General features: G+C 43.1%; 1 protein-coding gene across 3 annotated transcripts in view; it reads right to left on the reverse strand.

The window, feature by feature from the left end:
- The window catches only part of LOC146653298 (uncharacterized), a 286,034-nt gene extending 271,517 nt beyond the window's left edge, over nucleotides 1-14,517 (reverse strand). Inside the window, exons 1-7 of one of the 3 annotated variants that reach the window (XM_085383091.1) lie at nucleotides 14,423-14,516; nucleotides 13,477-13,545; nucleotides 8,255-9,297; nucleotides 6,733-6,888; nucleotides 6,562-6,651; nucleotides 5,161-5,591; nucleotides 4,936-4,953 (exon numbers count right to left, since the gene is read on the reverse strand). In XM_085383091.1, coding sequence (XP_085239217.1) covers nucleotides 5,280-5,591; nucleotides 6,562-6,651; nucleotides 6,733-6,888; nucleotides 8,255-9,283 — 1,587 coding nt within the window. In that variant the 5' untranslated portion in view covers nucleotides 9,284-9,297; nucleotides 13,477-13,545; nucleotides 14,423-14,516 and the 3' untranslated portion in view covers nucleotides 4,936-4,953; nucleotides 5,161-5,279. Of the gene's footprint in view, nucleotides 4,954-5,160; nucleotides 5,592-6,561; nucleotides 6,652-6,732; nucleotides 6,889-8,254; nucleotides 9,298-13,476; nucleotides 13,546-14,422 lie in introns of those variants that run through there. The other 2 variants (XM_085383092.1, XM_085383090.1) reach the window with 2 other exon arrangements.
- Nucleotides 14,518-24,322: the final 9,805 nt, after the last annotated feature.

Below are 24,322 nucleotides of genomic sequence, written 5' to 3' on the forward strand. Positions count from 1 at the left end.
GCAGCACAGAGGGATGTTAGCCAACTATTGGAGCTGCAGAAAGGTGTGAAGAAGGGATGCAAGCTGTCCATCCCAAACCTCCACTGGAGATGGAGGAATACTGGAAGAGCATACAGGAGAAGGACACAACATCAATACTTAGTGGCTAGTGGATCTAATAGCAACCTCCCTCAATAGGATCTAGTAACTATCACCTTTGCAGACATCCAAGAAACAGCTAACGAAGGTAAGATAGCAAAGGACCCTCAAGCTCCCAGTCCTCTGGTAGAGAACCCAAACCTTATCCCAAATGATGAAGACTGCTTCCAGTGTGAGTGGGAAAATAAATATATAATAAATATGCACACACAATGCTTTCTAGTGTAGTGGTTGGATACTAATGTGCAATGATACATGCTGCTATTGATATGTACATACCCCATACGATGCTAAATACTAAAAGTGAAAGGAGAAATGTTGGCAACTGCTAATCTTCTAATTCATTGGGTGCACCTCCATCATCCTTCTAGCCTACTTTGCTAATGTATGACAGACAACTTTTTCACACGCCACCTTCCCTACTTAAAAATGTTGATTGAGAAGGTTAGCAAGAGGAAACATCTGTTATGATGATAATAAAAGAAGGTCATTTGCTTGCTAATGCTAGCTGTGTTTCCATACAAAGTGCGCATTCTAACTGATCAGAGCAGTGAAAGAAGAGCCAGTGGCAACTTGCCTTGCATGCTGGTCTCCCATGAGTTTTTGATGAAACACCAGAGGTTTATTTACAATGTGCATATGCAGACCACATGAAAAAAGCTTCTGGCTTCTGAGCTGGCCCAGCTCAAGTCAGTGTCAATGGGAGACAGTCCCCCCCGCAAGACAGAGACAGCTACAGTGTGAGTATGAAATAAACAGAGCTTTTAGCCACAGCAGGTAACTGCGGTGACAAAATAGTAATAATGTAAAGGATGAATGCAAACAGGCGAGGAACTTTTATCATAGCGTTGTCTGAGATGAAAGGAGAGAGATCACTTTATTTTGGCAAATTTTCATTTATGTCCGTTTTTAGATTGGACAAGTCATACACCGTTGGCCATACTTTTCCTGATGGAGTGCCACTGCTACCAAGTAGTACACGTTTAAGGAGAAAAGAATACAGCAATGATGTCATTAATAGCACCAAAAAAAGCGGTCTGAGTAGGTTTTTTATTACTATCTAGTGTTAATTACAACTCTGTTTATAGAGTGGAAGGAGCAGTGAATGAATGACAACAACATTTTGTGTCGACTCAGTTTGCTCCGCTCGTGTCTCGTCTGCCATTCCACCTGACAGTTTGGGCTTGACTTCATTGTTCTGCCTCATGCATGGGGAGCCTGTTTTGTAACAATGGCAGGCTGCATTTCTCTTCATGCTGAATAACAGCAGTGCCACTGATGGAATGTGTTGTAAACAACTGAATTTAATGAAATATCTTATCAGTGGAGCTCACTTGCCACTGGGGACACCCAGTGTCTAATGCAGCAATTAATTCTGCAAATGAGTTATGAGTGAGTTATGCAAGGCAATATTGCTCATTACAGCTGGGCTGATTGCATTATAGCTGGGATCTAATTGAGATGCCAGAGCCACAGAGGAGAAGCTGTTGAGGCTTTATAGAAGACCAACACCAAGAGGCACAGTGAATCATTCAGGCACAAGTTTCAGCAATGATATTGCAGATACACAAAAAGTCAGAACAGATGACAAAGCTGAAAACCTACAATAAGCAAAGAATATCAGTTTTTTACAGTATAATCCTTAAAGGCTTGTATCATCCATTTGTGTCATCCAACAATAAGATGTGTTTGTCGTCACGTTTCATTGTTGTCCAAGTCAAAGCTGGCTGAGCTGTGCAGTCATTGTGACACTTATCTCAGGTGAGTGACATATGAGTTATTGCTGTAGAAAAGCTGCTTATACCAGTCCAAACACAGAAACAGTTGCACACATGTGTCACATTTTACATCATTTGTCTCGGTGAACAAAATTGTTATTTTGACATCATGTGAGTTTCTTGGTTTAACTAATGATTCTGCAAGATTAAAAATTATCTTCGCTTACACTTGAAAGACGTTTAGTTATTTTGGACCTCACTCTGTCTGCTATCCCAAAAAGAATAGAGAAAGATATTTAGAGGGAATTTGGGAACTTTACTGACTTGACTGGAAAACTGAGGATGTCAGTAGATGTTGTTAGCCTGGTTTAGACTTTGTAGCATCATAACAAGCACTCACAACACGATTCTCTGTATTGAGCCAATTATTATTATTCTGTCACCGATAAATACAAAACAGCAGAGAAAAACTAGACAAACATGTATAGCTGAATTCGACAGTACTGAGCAAGCCAATAACAACTGGTGTGGGCTGAGTTGATGTAACCAGTAGTTGCATTTCTAGGGAGGTCAGGTTACACCATGGGGTTTGCGGTTGTGATGTAGCTATGGCTTAGATTTCCCACTGACGCACAAAAGGTCAGTTTTTAGCGTTTTCCTTTACAGATGATGCTTGTTCAATAAAGGACAAAAAATAACCTTCCAGTTGCTTCTGACACTACTTTATAAGTAACTGTTGCACCTCACCTAATGTAATGCATCATATTTGCACAAATTAACATCCTAATTGGAACATCTCAGTCAGGACATCCTTCTAAAATTCATCTATTCTATTCATTCTATTCTATTCATCTATTCATCTATTTGTTGAACTCATTATGAGATCTTAAATGGTGTTTTATTTCCACGATGAGTTTTATTGTTTTTTTTCTTTTCTCTTGTTTTCTGTTTATAGATGCATTAAACTGCAGTTTCCAATTTAGATTTAAAGTATCCCTTGTGACTGGATGAAAACGTTCCCACCTTGTGATGAGTTTCTCTTTTTTTATTCACATGTAATAAGAGAACATTTTCTTAAACTATAGCTCTGAGTTTTAAAGCAGCCTTTAAAATGTTAAATCCAGAACAATACTTCCACACAGGCGTTTCACCATGAAACACATTGCTTTGGTAAGCTGGCATTGATGATATTAGATACTGTGAGTAAAAGAAAACATAATTAAAATATAATGTGTTAAATTTGCTTGGATGAGAGGGTCCAGCTGTAGATCAGAGGAATCTGGTTGTTCAGTCTGACGTCACGGATGACGTTACTGGTATTTCCGGGCCTAAGTGCTCCTCAAGAAACAACGATGGCGGAGCCAGTGACTTTGTTCACGATTACCTCCTTCTTTAGCGAAGTACCAATTAGGGTTAAAAAGGGTCTTAATTCCTTCAACTCTAGTAAAGTGGTCAGTGTAACCGTTTTTCCAGGCGGAATTATAAAAGGAAGTGTCCAGGCATCCATAAAAAAGAAGATTTACAACGTTGAGGTGAGCTAGGAGTAAGCTAGCTAGCCAACGATTAAACATGAGATATTCTGTATTCTGATGTATTTCATAAAGCACACACACGTACAGCAATGCTATAACAGTGGACGTAAAATCTGGAGATCAAAACTCCAGACATCCAGAGGCCCCCAGAACACAAGAGACCAAGGAAGACCAACAGAGGGGCAGCATCGCCACTGTCCCAGAAAGAGCTGAGGAGAGTCCCAGATGAGGGCTCACTCAGCAGCCGCGGAGCAGAAGCCAGAGGGAGTTGCAGTGACGCGCCCGTGAGCTCCGCCGGCAGCCAGCCGTGCCTGAGTGACCGAGCCCCAGGCCGAGAGGCCGAGGGGACCTGTCAATGGAAAATTGTACTTAGTAGTCAGTATAATCTTTCAGTGATATAAGTTTGCATATGGTAGAATACTGCATGTAATCACTTGTGTGTAGAAGTATATAGTTGGTGGCATATTGAAAGAATGTCTCATAGGAGGTCTGTAACATTCTAGGGTGTTCACCCCCACATCCTACACTGAAAAAAATAATCAGTGGGATAAACATAAAAAAATCATTGTAATCGGTTGCACGCAATTAAGTTATGTTTTGTCAACCTTATTTTTTCATGTTATAACTGCACACAAATTTTTTGTAACATGAACATGATTTTTTCATGTTGTTTGTATCCTTTTCATTCATGTCAAATATTTATAGAAACTACTTGTTTATCAGACATTAACTGGTTATGTAAAATGTAAAGAGTTCCTTTATGTTAATTGTATTTGACTACCATGTGTTAGATTGACAAGATAATTTTATGCTATATACACATATATGTATACACACACACACACACACACACACACACACACACACACACATATACACACACACACTGTATGTACTGTATATTTTGCTTTCAATCAAACCAACAAGCAAAACATTTTTTAACAATGACCTGTATTTTTCAAAACAGTATACAATTGGAAGTCGTAACAGCAGTTCAAGATTATACTTGAGTCATCTGAATGCATCTCTTCCAAAATGTACCAAACACAAACAACTTCTGGATCTTAATTCAACATTCTAGGGCCTATGAAAATGTTAACGCTGAATTTTCTAGGAATACTGGCCCAAAGGTAAAAGGTGAGAATTCCTCGGGTAATTTTTTAAATTTTTTTTTTAAATGTAAGAGCCGTAAGGCACTATGGCAACAGGAATGCAAATATTAAAATATGACGAAGAAAAGCTTGAAAATAACATTTTCACCCACAAACACAAAATCAAGAGCCCTAAAATGTGATTCGTTTTGGCTTCCTTCTATAAGTGAAACATCACAATAACTTATACTAACAAACAAAACAAAACAGTGGTTGGACATCACAACATAACCAAAATTACTGTAACCATGTCCAATGAACTTAAAAATTGTATGCCTTCTAAACAGCTGCTTCAATTACTTCAGGCTTTTTACCTGAGAGCAGTTACCAGCTTCAAAATGACTTTGGTGATGGCAATGATGCAACGATCATTTTACAATTGAATGGGACTGAGTTATGTCAGTGGCAATACACCTTGATTGAAAATTTGTGCAGAAGCAGAAAGTGTGGCACACTCAGCCTCAATGTGATGAGAAATACAAACAAACCAAGAAAACAAGAAAAAAAACACTAGAGTACAAACTATTCCTCAAAAGAGTATGGCTTGAAAAATGAACATTGAATGCTATAGTAATGATGGCCCCAAAGTTAAAAGTGAAAGTTGCTCCTACCAGTAAAAACCTATAAAATTGTGAGAAAAATCTGTTTCGCTATATACTGTAATTTTACCAGTGTTGGCAAAAAAGAATCAATGGAACATATTCAGAGAGGTAGACATATTGTTTCCATGTCATAACTGTTCACTCGTACAGTCTGTTCTTGAGAACCTGTACCTTCTTTGAAAGGCTGTTCCCTTCGAGCTCCATAAGCAGTTTCTGGAATACCTCGAAGGTATACTTCAGTTCTGGTGGGTAGGTCAGGTTCAAAGTGTACATTAATCCAAATAGCATAGCAGCTGCTAGGGCACAGTTGTCCAAATCCTGCAAGACTCTCTGGCCTTCCAGGACTATCCCAATGTCCTCAGGGCTGTCACTGGCATCTCTTGACTTGATGATATAGATTCCCATTGTTGTTTCCTCAATAGATTGTTGGATAACTCCTTCATCTGTGGCCTGGAAAATACACATTCCCAAAATTAAATTCAACAGAACACTGGTCATTGCAAAGAAGCAGAATACTGTCAGAGAATGAAGAAGTGTTCAACTATGAACACCTCTTCATTCTCTGAAGAGGTGTTCAGAGAACACGTGGTCCTAATGCATGTAGAAGAAAAAAAAAGGTAAAACACCTAAACATAATATCTTCTCTAACCCATATAGACAATTCTCTGTATCTCTTTCTTGGTTAAGGTGACATTCAACCCATTTATTAGTAGATAACTACATTTTGCCATGGTTTAAAAAGGACGCTGAATAAAGCAGTATTTTTTACAAAGTGAATGACACAAAACAAGCTTCTTGATTTAGTTTGGTTTTTGCAATAACCGTGAGATACTAACATCTGAACTGTGCTAAACTATGATCCAAAACAAAGACGTTAGCTGGATCCAAGTATTTCATAAATATTTTTTTTATAAACACTTCCAGGCCATACAGTATTTTGTCTAATAAATAAGGTGGCCCCAATATTTATTAAATATGTCCATTAAAAAGTGAAATTGTGGCATGTCAGCATGTATATAAAACAAGGTTTCATAGCTAAATATAGTCTAATCCTTTTCAGATATGTCTATTCATTTTAGAATAAAAAAAAGACATACAAACTGGGGGCCGCCAGTGGTATCCCCCAGTCACCAGCAGATACACCTGTGGCACAATTTTGAAAATCTTAGATCATTTTCAAAATCCGAGAGGTCAATGTCACTGAGATTCAAAATCTTTTTAGTAGCTGCACCAATGGGATGAATTTGACAATCCGACATGACTTTGTTGTTCAGTTGTCCACGCGTCATTGTGGCAATAAAAGCCTTTTTCAGCCAAGGGGTAAGAGATTTTAGATTTTTAAGTTTTGGGAGGGGGGGTTTAGTTCATGAAGCAACCACATTTATTTTCAATAAAAATGACCTTCTATAATAACACTTACCACATGTTCTGTCATTAAATTGCTGGGGTCTTCGTTGAGGTACACGCAGAGCCCCTTGATAATACATTCACGCACAAGATCAACATCATCCTGGCAAAGGGTGACAAGCAGCGTTTTGTTAAAATTATTATTTTCTCTAAACTGTAGACACAAATTAAAATTCTTTCTTACCTGGGCCATGGGTTCCAGAATATTCTGCAGTCTTCTTCCTATGTGTCCTCCTCGCTTTTTAAACACCTTTATAAATTTGTCCGATAGCACATCAATTTGCGAGAGAAATCGGGACTGCAGTGGCATGGTGGTAATCCGCCTAAACTCTGCATTTATCTAAAAAGAGAAGTTGACACATAAAAATACAGTCACGAACTCAAATGTAACAAGGTCACATTTACAAAAACTTATATCTTTTCTCATATTACTAATTTTTAGCTATGCATCCCACTCACTTTTGTGGTGAAATGGACTGATTTTTATATAGTGCTTTTCTACTCTCCCGGAGTACTCAAAGCGCTGTATACAACATGCCGCATTCATCCAATCACATCAATTCACACAAACACTGTTTTCTAAGTTTTTTAGTGCTTCCTAACTACCATTCATACTCCGATGAACGCATCAGAGAGCAATTGGGGTTAGTATCTCTTGTAGCCGAAGGATACTTGGCATGCAGACTTGAGGAGCCAGGGATCAAACCACTAAGCTTCTGATCAGTAGATGGCCTGCTCTACCTCCTGAGCTAAAGCCTACAACAAGAACAATGTCACAGGCCACACAGATTGACAACCCTCCATCAGTAGAGCTTAATTTCGATAGGCTTCCAGAGGAAAAAAGTTACACAACTGCTCGCGTTAGAAGTGGCTTATAACAACTGATTGTATATAAAAAGAGAATGATGTCACCACTTGTTAATTTCTAATTTGAAGTCTTAAGCTGTGCGTTTCCACAGTTGCCCTTCCAGCTTTCTTTTAAATAGCACGTCATTAGCACAGTGTAGATCTGCCTATGGAATCAAGAGACACTGTACCCTCATTAGTTAATCAAAAATCGTTAGCCAATGAGCATACACTAGTCCACTGTCCTTTTCCATATTAATGGGTACAATGAACACCATGTCATAATGGTAAATGGCCTGTATTTATATAGCGCTTTACTAGTCCCTAAGGACCCCAAAGCGCTTTACATATCCAGTCATCCATCCATTCACACACACACACACACACACACACACACACACACACACACACACACACACACACTGGTGATGGCAAGCTACATTGTAGCCACAGCCACCCTGGGGCGCACTGACAGAGGCGAGGCTGCCGGACACTGGCGCCACCGGGCCCTCTGACCACCACCAGTAGGCAACGGGTGAAGTGTCTTGCCCAAGGACACAACGACCGAGACTGTCCAAGCCGGGCAGTGAAACTAGCAACTTAGACCACAAACACTCAGGAACCATAAACCATGTTTACTGAGGTCAAAGATAAAGTCAGCAGACCTAGAAACCATTTCTATCTTTTATATACAGTGTATGCTTCAGGTGCTATAATCAATAACAAAAAATCTTTACAATTCTAAATGACTTCTGACATTTTCCACAAACCTGGCAGACAACGTAAATGTTGTCAATGTTCTATTACAGGATACCATTAAAACACAATGATCTTCACAAAAGAATTCACAAATTACATACCTCGCTCACTTCAAAGAGTGCTGGCCATCTTGCCTGGAAGTCGCTGATCATGGGTGTGTCACAAACTACTTCATGTCTCCTATATGCAAATGTTTTCTCCATTTTCATTCTCACCACCTCCCGGTTGTTTGTCTTCTTCACATCTAAAAGAAGCTCCACTCTCACAGTCTCAAGGCTATCTTCAGATTCTCCAACCGGATAGGGGGGACAATAGTTTACTTCAGACCGCCGTGGTCTTTTAACGGCAAAAGCAGCACTTGATTTGCCCCCTGGTTTCTGTGTCACAGAGTTCATAACCACCTCAGGGCATCCTAACTTTCTTAATTGAGTGCGGTAACTTGCCAGTTTATTCTTTAAGCTAGCTTTCCATCCAGCATATCCTGTGAGGGAGCCCCTCTCAGTGAGACAAGGATGTTTTGAGATGAGGGCCTCACCAACTGTGTTAAAGTCTTTATCAGTGACATAAACTTTGTATCTGACAATTTCTTGAATGAGGCCTTCAAGAATTTGCGACTTCAGTTTAGGATCTGGAGTAAGCAATGTGCCCTTTTCTTTGTATGCTGCATTGCCTCGCTCAAGTTTTAGCTCTGCATCAAAGGAAAACTCAGGAACACAGAAAACCCTTGGCCACAATGCCCTAGAGGTTGATGAGCAGGATGCCTCAGATTCTGGTGATGAGAGTATGTCTGTATCAACACATCCACTGGACCGGGAGGTGGAATCATCCAGACCAAAACTGCATGAAGCATCAGCTTCATCAGCCTCAGCAGACTGTGTAGTTAAGCCTTCAGCCAGGGAAGTCATTCTGATTGTTCCCCTATCTTGTATTTCATCCATTGAAGTAAGGTTCATGAACTCATTCCCAAATAGTGGATCCATGAACTGAAGCCGGAAGTTGCTATTATTGAGGCCACACTGTCTTTGCACTTCTTCAATAAGTTCAATAACGGATCCTGGAAGTCCACAGTGAAAAGTCAGCCTCTGACTGCTGTTGTCTCCCAAAATCACTTTGAGAATTGCCGGGGCCATTGTATATCCTTAATCTGCGAAATAGATGTAAAAGAACACTATACTTTAAAAAAAAATGTGAAATGATCAATCACAAAAACACGTCTGAATAATTAAATCTCAAACTTAAAAACTACATAACAGATAATTAAAAGATTGATAAGCTGCCCACAAGAAAATTAACAATTTAAATTGGAAAAAAGAGAAAAATCAAAAGTAGCCCCCCCCCCCAAAAAATAAACATTATGGCTGCATATCCAGTGCTTAACAAACTTATTACACCACAAGCCCCCCCCCCCCCCAAAAAAAAAGAAAGAAAAACGAAATATTTTAGAATTAAAGGTTTAGAAGTCCTTTTCCTTTTCAGTGCATTACCAACATTTTAACATTAAGAACAGGAGTGAGGAGTTTAAAACTGAAGTCATCTTTTTATACGCAAATGTGAGCTGGCATACTAGACTTCTCTGAGAAATCAGAAATTAATCAAGCACAATCCACCACTAAAATCTATTTTTCTGTTCAGGATTGATACTTAACTGAAATTTCACAGCAAAAGCTCAAAATCTTACCAAGTATATTTGTCTTTTTTCTAGTCAAAATAATCTCATCACACTTAAAATAATACACATTCAGCTACAGAGTTACATTTCAGTGAGATATAGTAACTTGTTTTTAGACAGTGCATCTTAAAACTGAAGAATTTTCACCTAATACAAGTTATTTTTGCTTGAAATAAATTTTAAAAATCTGCCAAGTGAACAAGTGAAAATTCTCCAGTTTCAAGATGCACTGATGATCTTTTTTGACTAGAAATAAGACAAATATACTTTGACCATTACAGAAACATAAACAGAGGAAGCACATAGAGTGCAAACCTCCGCCAAGCCAGCTCACTCTAGAAGAGATCAGAGAGCCAAAGAAATGTGATATTTAGAATCCCTGTATGACTATATTTTGTAAATACAACCAATGGCAGTAAGAAACATAGTTTTAAATAGCTCTATATAACATTACTGTCACTTTGACCTTTAGAAAAATCTGTTGAGCTTGAAGGAGAGGTCAGAGGTCGAAAGTGACATAATATTTTTTTTTAAAAAGTTAAATGATACAATCTATGTTTACAATAAAAACTACACTTGTAATAATCAGTTTCTAAGTTAAAAGACTTTTTGTGAATTTTCCACCAATAAATCCTTAAGTTGACCTTGAAGACATCACTTCCTTGGCTGTGGTAATAATTTTGGTAATTACCAATACTGTTAATATAGGGCAGATCTACATTAAACCTTACACTGGGTGGTCAAACAAATGTGTTAAGCACTGCACATTATCTGTCTTGTAGCCCTATGTCCAAACAAAAACAAAAAGTGCAGTCAAGTAAGAACAAAACTGCAAACTAATCAAAACTCCTAATTAACCAACCTTTTATGATGATATGTCTTTTTAAGGTCACCATTCGGATTGGGCCAATCATGTAATCAGCCAACGGATAAGTGTCACAGAGTTCACTCAGTGCTAGAAGCTTGATTTCTCTTGAAGGGGACATACTTAATTCAAAGGCTCTGTAGTGTTCATTGTACCACCCACACAACACTTTGACAATGAGAAACAGGTTCTCATTAATAACACACATCTGAATAATTTCGGCAAACTCTGGTAATCCGGATGTTGAACCATGAGTAACTATCATCCCTTCACTGTAGGTTATGCCAATAACTGACACGTTTTTGGCCAGATATACTTCACATGTACCAGGGTGTTTTGACCTAATAGCTTGACAAACGTCCTCTTTCAGTAGATCAACTGGAACTGGGGACGCATGATGTGCATCTAGGTTGCATTTACCATATGACGGTGAGCTGATGTGGAAAGAAATCATCAGCTGATGTTTTGAAGCCAAAGTCAAAGGTACATTTTTATAGCAACTGGTGTGTTTGACAATTTGCTTAAAAAAACGATGTTTGGCTTCAAATCGCATTGTCCATACTGCTGAAAGAGGGCCAAAGTACCTTATCATCTGAGGATAGTGCTCAAGAAAGTGATGCTTTGGTAGAAGTCTGACACAGGAAAACAGCTCTTGGTACCTTTGTCTGTGTTCAACTATTTTGCTTTCAAGATATGAGATGGACTCATCAGTATGTACAAGGGCAACAACTAACTCAACAATATCTTTTAAAACCATTAATACAACCCATGCTGGCTCATTTTCTGGCACACGATGTCCTATTAAAAATGGGAGCAACCTCAGCAAATTCCAGTTTTCATGGGCATTGCCTCCAATTGTTTTCAGACCCAAGAGTCTCTGTGGCACAACATGTGGCTTGTTTGTTTTGTCTGACCATTTATAGGGGAATGACAATATAGCTTTATTTAGCTCATCTATTGTAAAAATCTTCTTGGATATCAGTGATGCTAAGCAATGAGCCACCTCTACTGGCACAATACCCTCAAATAAGTCATGAGCAATGTCAGGGGGAAAACCAGAGACTACATGAAAATGTGACAATCGTTTTGCAAAAACACAATCTTGTTTAACCCCCAAGTACTGTGTGCTGTTCTCAGAGGCTTTTTTAACATGTTCTGCATGAACTGCTTTAGTTCGGAGGCCAAAAAAACCTGAAGCAACACTGTGAGAATTACTATCACAACGTTTTGCTGTGCAAAACCGACAGAAGTAATCACCAGAAAAATTTTCAACAAAGCCAGCAATGCTGTGTGCTCCCAAATTATCAGCCACAATGCTATGCAAAGTACCCTAACAAAGCAATATACACACCATGGTCCTCCAAACTTTTAAGATCTTCCACAAGAGGTTCCAAAACTTTGTCATAACCATATGCTCTAACATCATCACTTTTACAAAGCACAGCAAGATAAATAGATGATAAAGCAGAGTGACAGCCTGGGGGCAGGTTTGCTAGTATCCAATAAACACCAAAAAGCTTGTGCTTCTTTCGAGACGTCCCTAGGGGATTGCAGGTCTCAAAATCATCTACATACAAACAAAGTGATATACGCAACTCATCAGCATTCAAGAAACAGTTGTTTTTGAAATGATAACCATCTTTAACAGACCTGTACTCATAAGATGGGTCAACTTCAGTTTCGTCCTTTCCTCTATGACTTTCAAGTACCTTATCAAGAATTGCTTTTCTATTTAAAAGTTGCTGTAATGATTGTAACAGTGGGACATACTGAAAGGTGCGCTTCTTTTTTTGATCAAGTATGTAGGTAACTGGTTCCACAACACCAAACGTTTCCCTGTAAAATTGTTTACGTTGATATGTGGTGCTAAGAGGGCCTCCTTTTCCTATTGCGTTTTGAAGAGGGTCAGATAAACAAACTGCTGCAAGGATTTCTTCAACTACAGAGTCTTCAACTTGAAGATGGTGACGGCTAAAGATGTCAGTTATGAAGTCTCTAGATACTGGGACTGATGCAGCGCTTTTTAAATGATAAAGTTCTTGTAAAAATTCATCAATAGCTGTACCTGGCACATGTACTAAACACTCCAACTTCAGTAAGGCCGCTGCAAGCTGCTGCTCTATTGCATTTGGCAGGGCTTCATCTTGATCACTGCAATCTACCGATATACAATTTGAATCCTCCTCGACAAATTCCTCACACTTTTCATCAGGAAATGATGACAGAGATGCTACTGTAGATTTCTTCACAGTACCTGGTTTAAAATCTGCAAGGTTATGGGGTGTATGTCTGCGACTCTTGTGAGATTTAAAGGTTCCATAAATACAAGTCTGAAAACTGCAACCAACAAACATGCAAGAAACATTTTCATTTTTCTTTAGATGTGAGTTGATATGAATAAAGTACTCCCTTTCATTTGCCAAGTTCTTGCAGGAACATAAGTGACAACTAAATATAGATAACTCTTTCAATGTCTGACTGTCTTGTGAAGAATGCACTCTACTTTGATGTACAATTAAGGCGTTCCATGTCTTAAATGTGCATGGGCATTTTGAATACGTACATGGATAACGGGAAGTACGTCCAAAGTGTGGATGTTTGAGTTTGTAATGATTAAGTAGCTCTAATCTACCTTTAACTGATACTGAGCACCCTTTACACTGCCACATTCACTGGAGAAGGAGGAGAGGGAGAGAGACAGATTCATTAACATTTGCAATGCAATTTAGTAGAACTTAAATGTACTTAAACCCCTTAAGTACTGCCCTATTTATAGTTCAAACACTCACCACCCCTACAGAGCCTTTAGGGACACTCAGGACAGAGGTAAATTTTGTTTCACAGGCAGAATACGATATCTAGAAAAAATCAAATTTTGCATCAATTATAAAAACATTTAGCATCTATTAAAGATGTAGACAAACTGTTCAACATAGTTCTATGTGTGTTTTAAAAATAAACTAATCATGGTTATTAATTATACATTAAAGTAATTTTCCATCTGATTAAAGCATTACAGATATATGGTAAATTACTACGCACCTTTATCTGAAAAAAAAATATTCCATGTGGCAACCCAAACCTAATCCAAAAACTTAAAACTAAGTACAATGTTGATAACTGGAATATTACACATCTGTATCCTGCCACCAAAATTCTCTTTCAGTAATACTTAGTTACATAATTTAATTTGATCTTTCTGCAAAATAAAATTTACAAAAAGTAAGATAACATATGCAAATCTTCACTAACAAACAAAATATTATTACAACATTAACTTTTAATACCACTACAGAACAGCACTAGAGAATTGCTCTGAAGTGACAACAATCTGCCTCTCAGCAGGGACAAGCACCAAATATCTGTAAAGAAAAAGTCAATACATTTCAAATAATTATATTGTCACAATGACCCAGAAAATACAAAAAACTTACAATTTCTCTGGCACTAATGACTACTGCAGGCCCTTCATACCTTTCTTTTTTTTTGTAAAACATTTTTACTAACACCAGTTAACTAAATGCACACAAGTTTGTTGGAAAAGATGTTAACACGCATAATACTGCCCTGCAGTTTAAGCTAGCATTATCGTCATTTAATTTGAGGAATAATTCTTATTTTCCATTATGTTGCTCAACAGCAGTATATACGAAAAACTACCTCGGTAAAAATTCACACATCTGATAGATTTTATCTTCATTTCCTCTCGAAAATTTAGTTTTAAGTTTAATTTACCTCGACAAAGTAGAGCTCTGCGCCAAACGTACGCCTCCCACGAAGAGAAGAAATGGCGGACACCACGGTCAATCTTCCCTCGCAGAACACACCCTATAGGGGCGGGGTTTCAACAGAAAACATAACTATTTTCGATTATTTTAATTGACTTATTTTAAAAGACTGAACAGTCTTTTAAAAACAAGTGAAAAGCGTGAGACTGAATTATGTTTAGATCAAAAATATAAATGATTCATGTAGAATATGTGAAGCGCATATTTGCAAATTTAACAACCTCACAATAGCATGAAGCTTACATTAGCTTGAAGCTAGAGGTTGTCATTTTATTTAATTTTATTTTCTGGGCTTACAAACAGGACACGCAACATTTAGATAACTGTTACACTGAATCTTAAATCTGTATTGAGTGTTCTCGCTGCTGGCTGCAGAAGCAACATCATCCTATCAGCATGTTTATAGCGGCTGTGGCTATGTGCTGGTAATGTCACCGCTGACACACTATCAACAGAGCAGCCATATTAATAATAATAAAAACAGATTTTAGAAGAATAAATTGAACTAAAGCTACAGAAAAGCAAACATCCCATAAATATGACCTTACATGAGCACGAATTTACTTTATTTTGTGGCAGAAGACAGTCGTATCCCTGCCCTATTAGCTTGTTTAACCCTTTAAGACCTAACATAGAACCAAGTCCGCCAGAGCTTATATTATATTTTTACATGCTGTGGAGCCATTTTTGGGAGCATTTCAAGTTGCTATACATCAATACAACCATTATAGCCCAGATTTTAATAATATGTATTCATTAAGTGCATAGTAATTACATAAATTGCAAAAAAGTGCAATAAACTACAAAAAAATTGAAAATCGTTTTTGCTTTTTTAACATATATTTGTAGTTAGAGAAATTTAAGAGGCGTATCCCTCAAAATTGTAAATACAAAAAAGTTGCACAAAATAGTTTCCCACCACAGGAAATTTATTTTGAGTGTCTCCATAGTTTTATTTTTGAAATACACCAATTTTTATACACTGCAGGAAAAACGAAAATAAATATTATACTGCAAATTTGCAAAAAAGCAGCATATGCATCAAAATAAACTATTTCCAGCAGTGCAATATGAGTCCTAAGCATCCCAGAAACGACACAGAAAGTCATAAAGTCAAAGATAACTTTTAAAAAGACGAGTATAGGCCCTGAGGCCCTGATAGTAAAAAAGACTACATTTCCGCGAAAATGACGTCACTTCCGGTTTCGGGCAGGTAATGGCGGAAATGCAAAAGTTCGCGCTGACGTCTATTCCAACGTAGGAAGTGTTATGACCAGCTGATTGGATCGGTAAAGCCTGTTTCTGGAATATTATGTTTTTGTTGCTGCAAGCGCTTTTTATGCAGTTTTTGCAAAGCTTTATGTGGAAGGAAACCGTGACCGAGGACAAGCTGATGGCATAAGTTGTAAGTACAACTCCTCCGGTTTCATATGCAAAAAAAATTTTTGCGCTAGCTTACGTGGTTGCAGTGCTACTGGGATTTAAAAATAGTTACGCAAAACAGAGCGTGCCCGCTCCGATCGGCTGTAAAGGGTTAATGGTTAAGCCACTGCAGTTACCACCACTTAGTACAGACACTGATGCAACTTTGTAATACTCAGTAAATTTAGACTGAAAAAAAATATAAATCTTATTTCCCATTATATTTGATTATTACTAATTTATTAATCACATTTATCACACATTTATCACATAATTTCGGTTACCATTAGCTAACTGGAGCCTTACGTTGGCCTTTCATGGTTTTTGATAAACAACCCACATACCAGAAAAATAACATTACACCAGTAAAAGTCCACATAACTAAAGGGTCTACACTCTTTCTCACTGGTGTTTTAGCTTTAAATTCTTATTTACCTTCAATAAAAGAACTCCAGACGGTTTCCAGTTTCCAAAGCGAGAGACAAAATGGCGGACGGTGCAGGCAATTTCCAGGGGGTGGAGCTTCAGGAGAAAATATCACTGCTTTGTTTCTTTCCAACATGATTTAGTCTAATACACTCAACATCCTTAAAGAATATGTGAAAATGAAAAGACTAAATTATGTTGAGATGAGAAATTGAAATTACTCAAGCTGGATATATGAAATCCTTATATGCAAATTCAACAACCAGCCTATTGCATTTTTTTCAGTGTAGGAGCATGAGAGAGGTCGTACCTTGTCTTATTGTTTTACGGTAGGATTAACGTAGTTATGTCAGTTTTAGTCTAAGTGCCTTTTGTTTAGATGAACTACTGGACTTCTTCACTGTGTTATCTAGGGCGAACCATCTAGGGTGAGGGGGAGACTACCCTCTTCCTGACCAAGGATGTACCTTTTGTGCTTTCATGTTATATGACCCTTTGATCAGCAGGAACACATACACACACATACACACACACGCACCCACTGAAGTATAAATAAAGACTGGGGCAGTTTCTCAGCGCGAGTCTCTCAGTCTGGAGGCTGCCCTTGCTAGCAAGAAGTTCTGTGTGTTTCTCTTCTCTGAGTCTTTACTGAAGAAGTGTTTAGAGTATATTTCTTAACAGCACCCCACCTCCGAAGTGGCCCGAGCGAGCCCCAGGCTCCAGGCCCCGACAAGCAGCCACCAAGGAGTGAGCCAGTTTGTACCTGGACGCCCATCCCCAGACACAAAGAACCACCAACGCACCGATGTCTGAGGGAGTCTGCCACTGGCAGGGGAAGTGGTGGGGGGAGATAGGCCTCCATACCTTAGAGGGCCCGAGATGTCCCCAGAGAGGTGGCGTCTGATACCCAACCTGACATATAGACACAGACATACAGGAACACACAGATACAAACATCCATTCCCACCCTCATGCTCTCATATGCACTTACTCCACACTCAACCAACGTGGAGACAGACATAAAGAGACGCTGTACACACAATCACACTCCCCAAGCGTACTATAAGAACCGGGTCTAGGTACCTTTGCCCCTGGAGGGGGAACTGCACCCAGACCCAGGTGGTGTTACCCTTTTCCCTGCGGTGGGGGGAGGCAGACCGCCCCGACTCCGCAGCAGCAGGGAGGCCCCACACTCCAGACCCCAGTCGGACGGCCAACTCCTCCTCCTAGCCCCCCCCCCCCCCGCTCCAGCAGGCTGCAGAGAACAGGGGTGAGAGAAGACTCCAAACTTCCCTCCACCCGCTCATATGTAGTGTTGATGCATGTATGTTCTAAGGTGCATTTAAAACCCAGGAGGGCATGGAGCTACCTGCCAGAGAGCAGCAGGTAAGCGCATAGCCCCTCCTGCTAGCCCTCAATGTCTACGTGTAAATTAATTAATTAATTAAAATTCTTCATTGTTGTCAGAAAGTCATTGGAAAGAAATACACATCATCGCTTACATTTAAAATACGTCAAATGCCTGTGCAACACTGTGCTTTGTTGAAGACACTGTGGCAATATACTGCAGGCAGTCCCAGTGCTGTCAGCAGCACTCTCCTTATTCCATCAGAGCAGAATACTGAGGCATCTGTGAGTGTCACTCAAGCAGTCTGATCACACAGTGTGTGGCATCTGTCATCAGCAGCCCTGCTCATACACATTGACATACATTGTCTTACTTTTCTCTGTCTATTTAAGACACCAAATGTTTGTTTGTTTGTTTGTTTGTTTGTTTGTTTGTTTGTTTGTTTGTTTGTTTGTTTGTTTGTTTGTTTGTTTGTTTGTATGGGGATCTTTTGGGGGGACACTGATTGACAACAGCTGCACTCAGTGCTTAACACCAGCCTTAACCCAAATTAAACCTCAACACTAAAACCAAAAATGCCTTTAAAGGTTTGTGAAACGACCAGACACTATATCAAACTGGTTTCTATAAAGATAAACACACTTAAACACAATTTGAAAGCATTGCATTTGGAGAAGCACAGCATGCTTTGTGTGAAGCTCTCTTTGTTTGTCTCACTCTGACAAGCCTTAGTGCCTTAAAATAAGCAACCACTCTGTACTTGAAAACTTCTCCATCTCCCACCACTTTATTTATTTATGCATATATTCCTTTGTGAAATATGTTAAAACATGACAGTAAAGTTTTTTCTTAGATAGTCTGTTCAGAACCACATCTGTCTTCAGCAAAGCCTTCTAACTGAAAGACATGGATGACAAACCAAATGCCTACAGACAGTGTCACGCATTATATGACAAGTGTTAGTGAGCACAAATGTAAAGGCATCTCTGTATTGTCTATTCAGGCCTCCACCAGACTTTTGTTATATTCCACTGTGAACACTAATCGAGTTAAACAAAGAATAGAGTTGTTGGCATTGTGGAAAAGTGTTTCAAAGAAGCATTTTTGGGAAACAAAAGCTGTTTTAATAATCATTGTGTCACGGTCGGGCGGATCACACACAGTAATTCGGCGTGCCCGTGTGGCGTGCTGGCTAGACCCAAGCGCGGCGAAGGCTAGCGGTGGGTTTGGAGCAGACACGCAGTTATTCTAGTAATGACCAGTGCACGAAGCGTGGCTTCGGAACTGTCGTTACAGACAGAGAGCGTGCGGAGCCGGGAAGAGAAAAAGGATTGAAAGGGATTGTCACTCACGGTTGCTGAATCAGGCGGAGACTGACGTCGGCAGAGTTTCGGAGCTCCTGACACGAAGAGACTGATGTCTGAGCGGCGAACAGGTGGGTGGCGTCTCTCTTTTAACCCCGGCCCCGTGATCAGCTGATCACAGCCGATCACCGGCTGACAGGACCCCCCCCCCCGAGGACCGGCACCCGACGGGCCAGGACGGCGGCGACGGAAATCCGAGATGAGGGAAGGATCCAAGATGAAGCGGGACGGCACCCAGGAGCGCTCATCAGGGCCGTAGCCAGCCCAGTCCACCAAATACTGGACCCCCCGGCCCCCGGGACGGGAGTCCAAGATCCGACGGACAGCGTAGACAGGACCCCCATCGACGATCCTGGGCGGGGGCGGGGCCCGGGAGGGGGGCGCCAGTGGGGAAGCGACGTGCCGCTTAAGCTGCGAGACGTGGAAAACCGGATGGACCTTCATGGCGGGCGGAAGCCGGAGACGGTAAGCCACGGGGTTGAGCCGGGCAGTGACTTCGTACGGGCCGACGAACCGGGGAGCGAGCTTCTTGGACTCACTGCGCAGCCGTAGGTGCTTTGTGGAGAGCCAGACGCGGTCCCCCGGCCGGAAGGGGTGACCCGGGCGGTGGCGGCGATGATGCTGCCGGGTGTACAGAGCGTTGGCCCGGGAAATGGCAGCCCGCGCCTTGATCCAGGCCTGGCGACAGCGGCGGACCATCCGTTCAGCAGCCGGCACGTCGACCTCCGCTTCCTGATGGCTGAAGATAGGAGGTTGAAATCCATGACAGACCTCAAAGGGCGAGAGACCGGTGGCGGAAGAGATGTGAAGGTTATGAGACAACTCAGCCCACACCAGGTAACGAGGCCATAGCGACGGTTGGGCGGAGACGAAGCACCGTAAGAAGCGCTCCAACTGTTGATTGGTCCGTTCAACCTGCCCATTGGTCTGAGGGTGATAGCCGGACGAGAGGCTGGGAGACGCTCCAATCAGGCGGCAGAAGGCCTTCCAGAACCTGGCGGTGAACTGTGGCCCCCGATCAGAGACTATGTCCTTGGGGAATCCGTGAAGCCGGACGACATGGTCCAGGAGGAGGCCGGCCAGGGCGACCAGGTGCACCGCCTTAGAAAACCGGTCCACAAAGGTGAGGATGGTGTCAAGACCGTCCACAGATGGAAGGCCGGTAACAAAGTCAAGGCCGACATGGGACCAGGGACGTCTCGGCACCGGGAGAGGGTGAAGGTCGCCAGCGGGCGGCTGGGTGGAGGACTTGGCCCGAGCACAGGTGTCACAGGCGGAAACGAAGTCACGGACGTCCCGAGTCATGGAGGGCCACCAGAAGGCACGACGGAGGAGCTGGAGGGTTCTGTCGGGCCCTGGGTGACCAGAGAGCGGGGAGGAGTGAGCCCAGAGCAAGGCCTCCTGACGGCACCGGGATGGCACATAGAGCCGCCCAGCTGGGGTCTCCGGCGGAGGCGGTTCGGCGGTCAGGGCATCCCGGATAGAGTCCTCCAAGGGCCACCGAAGGGGGGCAGCGAAACAATGAGACGGTAGGATAGGTCCAGGGTCTGACGTGAAGTCGTCCTGGGCGAACTGCCTGGAGAGGGCGTCTGCCTTGGTGTTCTTGGAGCCAGGGCGGTAGGCGAGGTGGAAGTTGTACGGCTCGAAGAATAAGGCCTAACGGGCCTGCCTTGGGTTGAGCTGCTTGGCAGAATGAATATGGATCAGGTTCTGGTGATCAGTCCAGATCAGAAATGGTTCTTTCGCTCCCAGGAGCCAATGCCGCCATTCTTCCAAGGCCCACTTGATGGCCAGGAGTTCCCGGTCGCCGACACCATACCGTCGCTGCGTGTCAGAGAATTTCCTTGAAAAATAGCAGCACGGGTGAAGTTTTCCATCCGGGCCATGTTGAGAGAGGACGGCGCCAGCGCCAACATCGGAGGCATCCACCTCCACCACAAAATCTCCGGCAGGATCAGGGTGGAGCAGGACGGGAGCTGTAGCAAACCGACGGATAAGGTCTCGGAATGCCAGTTTCGCACCAGGGGGGAGGCAGAAGGGCCTGGGCAGGTTAGCTGGTTTAGTGAGGGATGTCAGTGGCGCGACAATGGTGCTGAAATTGCGGATAAAGCGCCGATAAAAATTGGCAAAGCCCAGGAAGCTCTGTAGCTGCTTAAGGCTGGAAGGCTGAGGCCACTGGGTCACGGCTTGGAGCTTTTGCGGGTCCATGGTCAGGCCATTGGAGGAGATGGTGAAGCCCAGGAAGGTAGTGGACCGTTGATGGAAGGCACACTTTTCCAGTTTGCAGAACAGCTGGTACTCGAGCAGCCTGCTTAGCACGGCCCGCACATGGCGAATATGGTCCACTTCGGTGCGGGAGTAGATCAGGATGTCATCCAGATAGGCAAACACCCACCGGCCCAGCATGTCCCGCAAGACATCGTTGATCAGGTGTTGGAAGACAGCAGGGCTGTTGCAGAGGCCGAAGGGCATCACCAGATACTCCCAGTGCCCGTTAGGGGTGATGAAGGCCGTCTTCCATTCGTCCCCTTCTCTAATCCGCACCAAATTGTAAGCGCTGCGTAGGTCTAGTTTGGTGAAGATGCAGGCCTGGGAGAGGGAATCGAGCGCGGTGGATAGCAGAGGAAGAGGATGGCGGTTCTTAACAGTGATTTTATTCAAGCCTCGGTAGTCTATACAGGGGCGAAGCCCGCCGTCTTTCTTCTTTACAAAGAAGAACCCCGCAGCTGCAGGGGAGGTAGAAGGGCGAATGAAGCCCTGTTGGAGAGCCTCAGCGACGTACTCCTCCATGGCTTTGTTCTCTGCGGTTGACAGCGAGAACAGGCGACCACGAGGAGGGACTGCTCCCGGGAGGAGCTCGATGGCCATGTCGTAGGAGCGATGAGGAGGGAGAGCGGAGGCTCGCCTCTTACTGAAGACCTCGGACAGGTCATGGTAAGCCGGAGGGATCCTATCCAGATCGATGGGCTCCGGGGGTGACGCCTCTTCTGACTTTGAGTCCTGTCCAGTCCGGAGGAGAAGGCAGCGGCGTGAACACCGGGGACCCCAGTCCAGGATCTGGCAGGAAGACCAGGAGACGTGGGGGTCATGTCGACGGAACCAGGGGTATCCGAGGATGAGAGGAGAGGAAGAGGCCGAGACTACTAGAAACCGGATCTCCTCCTGATGATCCCCGACAGACATGCGGACTGGCTGGGTCTGGAACTGGACCGGGTAGGGTTGGAGTGGTCGCCCGTCTACTGAGGTCACCGGGAGAAATCGGTCGACGGAAGTCAATGGGATGCGAAGCCGAGAGGCTAGTTTTTGGTCGATGAAGTTCTCGGCAGCTCCGGTGTCCAGGAGGGCTTCGGATGAGAGCTGTTGGTGTTTCAGGTGAAATGTGACCGGTAACAGAAAACGAGAGGGATCGGAGGAGTGGGAAGGGCCAGGTGGGACACCCCCGCAGTCTACCTGGCGTCGTCGTTTCCCGGCCGTAGCGGGCACTGGGGACGACGGTGTCGAGCTGATCCACAGTAGGCGCAGAGGCCCTCACGCCAGCGTCTCTCTTTCTCCTCTTTGGGGAGTCCACCCAGCTGCATGGGCTCCTCGCTGGATGTGCTGCTTGGGCTAGCCGTGGCTCCATCAGAGGGGGGAGGAGGTCGCGACGACGTGGTCCGCTGAGGCTGGAAGGGTTTTAAGGCCCGAGGGGCATGGCGAGGCCGCGACATCACACGTTGGTCGATCTTCAGGGCAAGGTCCACGGCCTCATCCAAGGTCTTTGGGGCCTCACGGCCGGCCATCTCGTCTCTGATGTAATCAGCCAGTCCCTCTAGAAAGATGGAGCGCAGAGAAGCATCTCCCCATTGAAGCTTAGCAGCCAGGGTGCGGAATTGGGAGGCGAAGTAACAGACTGGTCGGCTGCCCTGGCGTAAATGAAGCAGCTGTGACTCCACTTCCACTTCACTGCTGGGGGGAACGAAAGTCTTTTTTAACTCCTCCACAAACAGAGCATAGTCATTACACGCTGCAGATTTATTGTTGTAGAGAGCCGCGGCCCATTCCTGAGCCTGGCCAGACAAGAGAGAGGTAAGCATCGCCACTTTTGCACGGGCAGTGGCGTATTTAGTGGGTTGACATTCAAACATCATGTCTAAGGTGGCGAGCAACCCATCAGGCCGGCCGTCTACTCCGTTCCACTTATCTGGTAGTCCGATCCGGGGTTCAGCGCTCACCGGCGCTGGCTGACGTTGCAGCGAGGTGACGGAAGAGGAAAGCTGGAGGACAGTTTCGGTGAGAGACTCCATCTTTGTGCTCATCCGATCCACCACACCGCGAAGATATAATACTTCGGCTTTCAGCCGTTCGAATTCCGCTGGGTCTATATGTGGCTCAGACATCCTGTCACGGTCGGGCGGATCACACACAGTAATTCGGCGTGCCCGTGTGGCGTGCTGGCTAGACCCAAGCGCGGCGAAGGCTAGCGGTGGGTTTGGAGCAGACACGCAGTTATTCTAGTAATGACCAGTGCACGAAGTGTGGCTTCGGAACTGTCGTTACAGACAGAGAGCGAGCGGAGCCGGGAAGAGAAAAAGGATTGAAAGGGATTGTCACTCACGGTTGCTGAATCAGGCGGAGACTGACGTCGGCAGAGTTTCGGAGCTCCTGACACGAAGAGACTGATGTCTGAGCGGCGAACAGGTGGGTGGCGTCTCTCTTTTAACCCCGGCCCCGTGATCAGCTGATCACAGCCGATCACCGGCTGACACATTGTTTGAATAGAAAAGTGGAAAAAAAACCTCTCAGTTAGTGTTTTGACCATTACCTGTAGCTCACAACACAGTTGTACAATGCATTATGCAATCCTAATATTAGCATCAAGAACAAAGTGTAACTGAGGGCATTTTAAAGTATGTAACTATGCAGGTAACTGAGCATAAATGCAACAAGTCTAGGGTTGTGACTTCTGAGTCTATCTTGAAGTTTGCACAGTGTCTGAGGTGGTTTCCAAGTTAATTGCGATTTGAAGATTGTGAAAGTATTTGTTTCTCTGTCCGGTGTCCGGGGATGGACTGGTTACCTATTCAGAATGTATCGAGGTCTTTTTAAAGATCTGTGGTTTCTGTTCTAAATCAGGACAAAAACCTTTCTTCTTTTCCATTTTCAAAGGTGTTTCCTTTTTGCAGTGCTGTTGGGTCACAAACTTTAAAGCCAGTATGATAGCCTTGTCCCACCAATGCTGTGAAGGTCCAGCTTGTCAGATCCAATTAAAATCAAATCACTCAAAAAGATCCTCTGGAAAAGAGTAGAT

The sequence above is a fragment of the Rhamphochromis longiceps genome, linkage group LG15 (genome assembly GCF_057381845.1).
Source record: "Rhamphochromis longiceps isolate RC_006_pf linkage group LG15, R_longiceps_female_GT1.1, whole genome shotgun sequence".
Lineage (NCBI taxonomy): Eukaryota > Metazoa > Chordata > Actinopteri > Cichliformes > Cichlidae > Rhamphochromis > Rhamphochromis longiceps.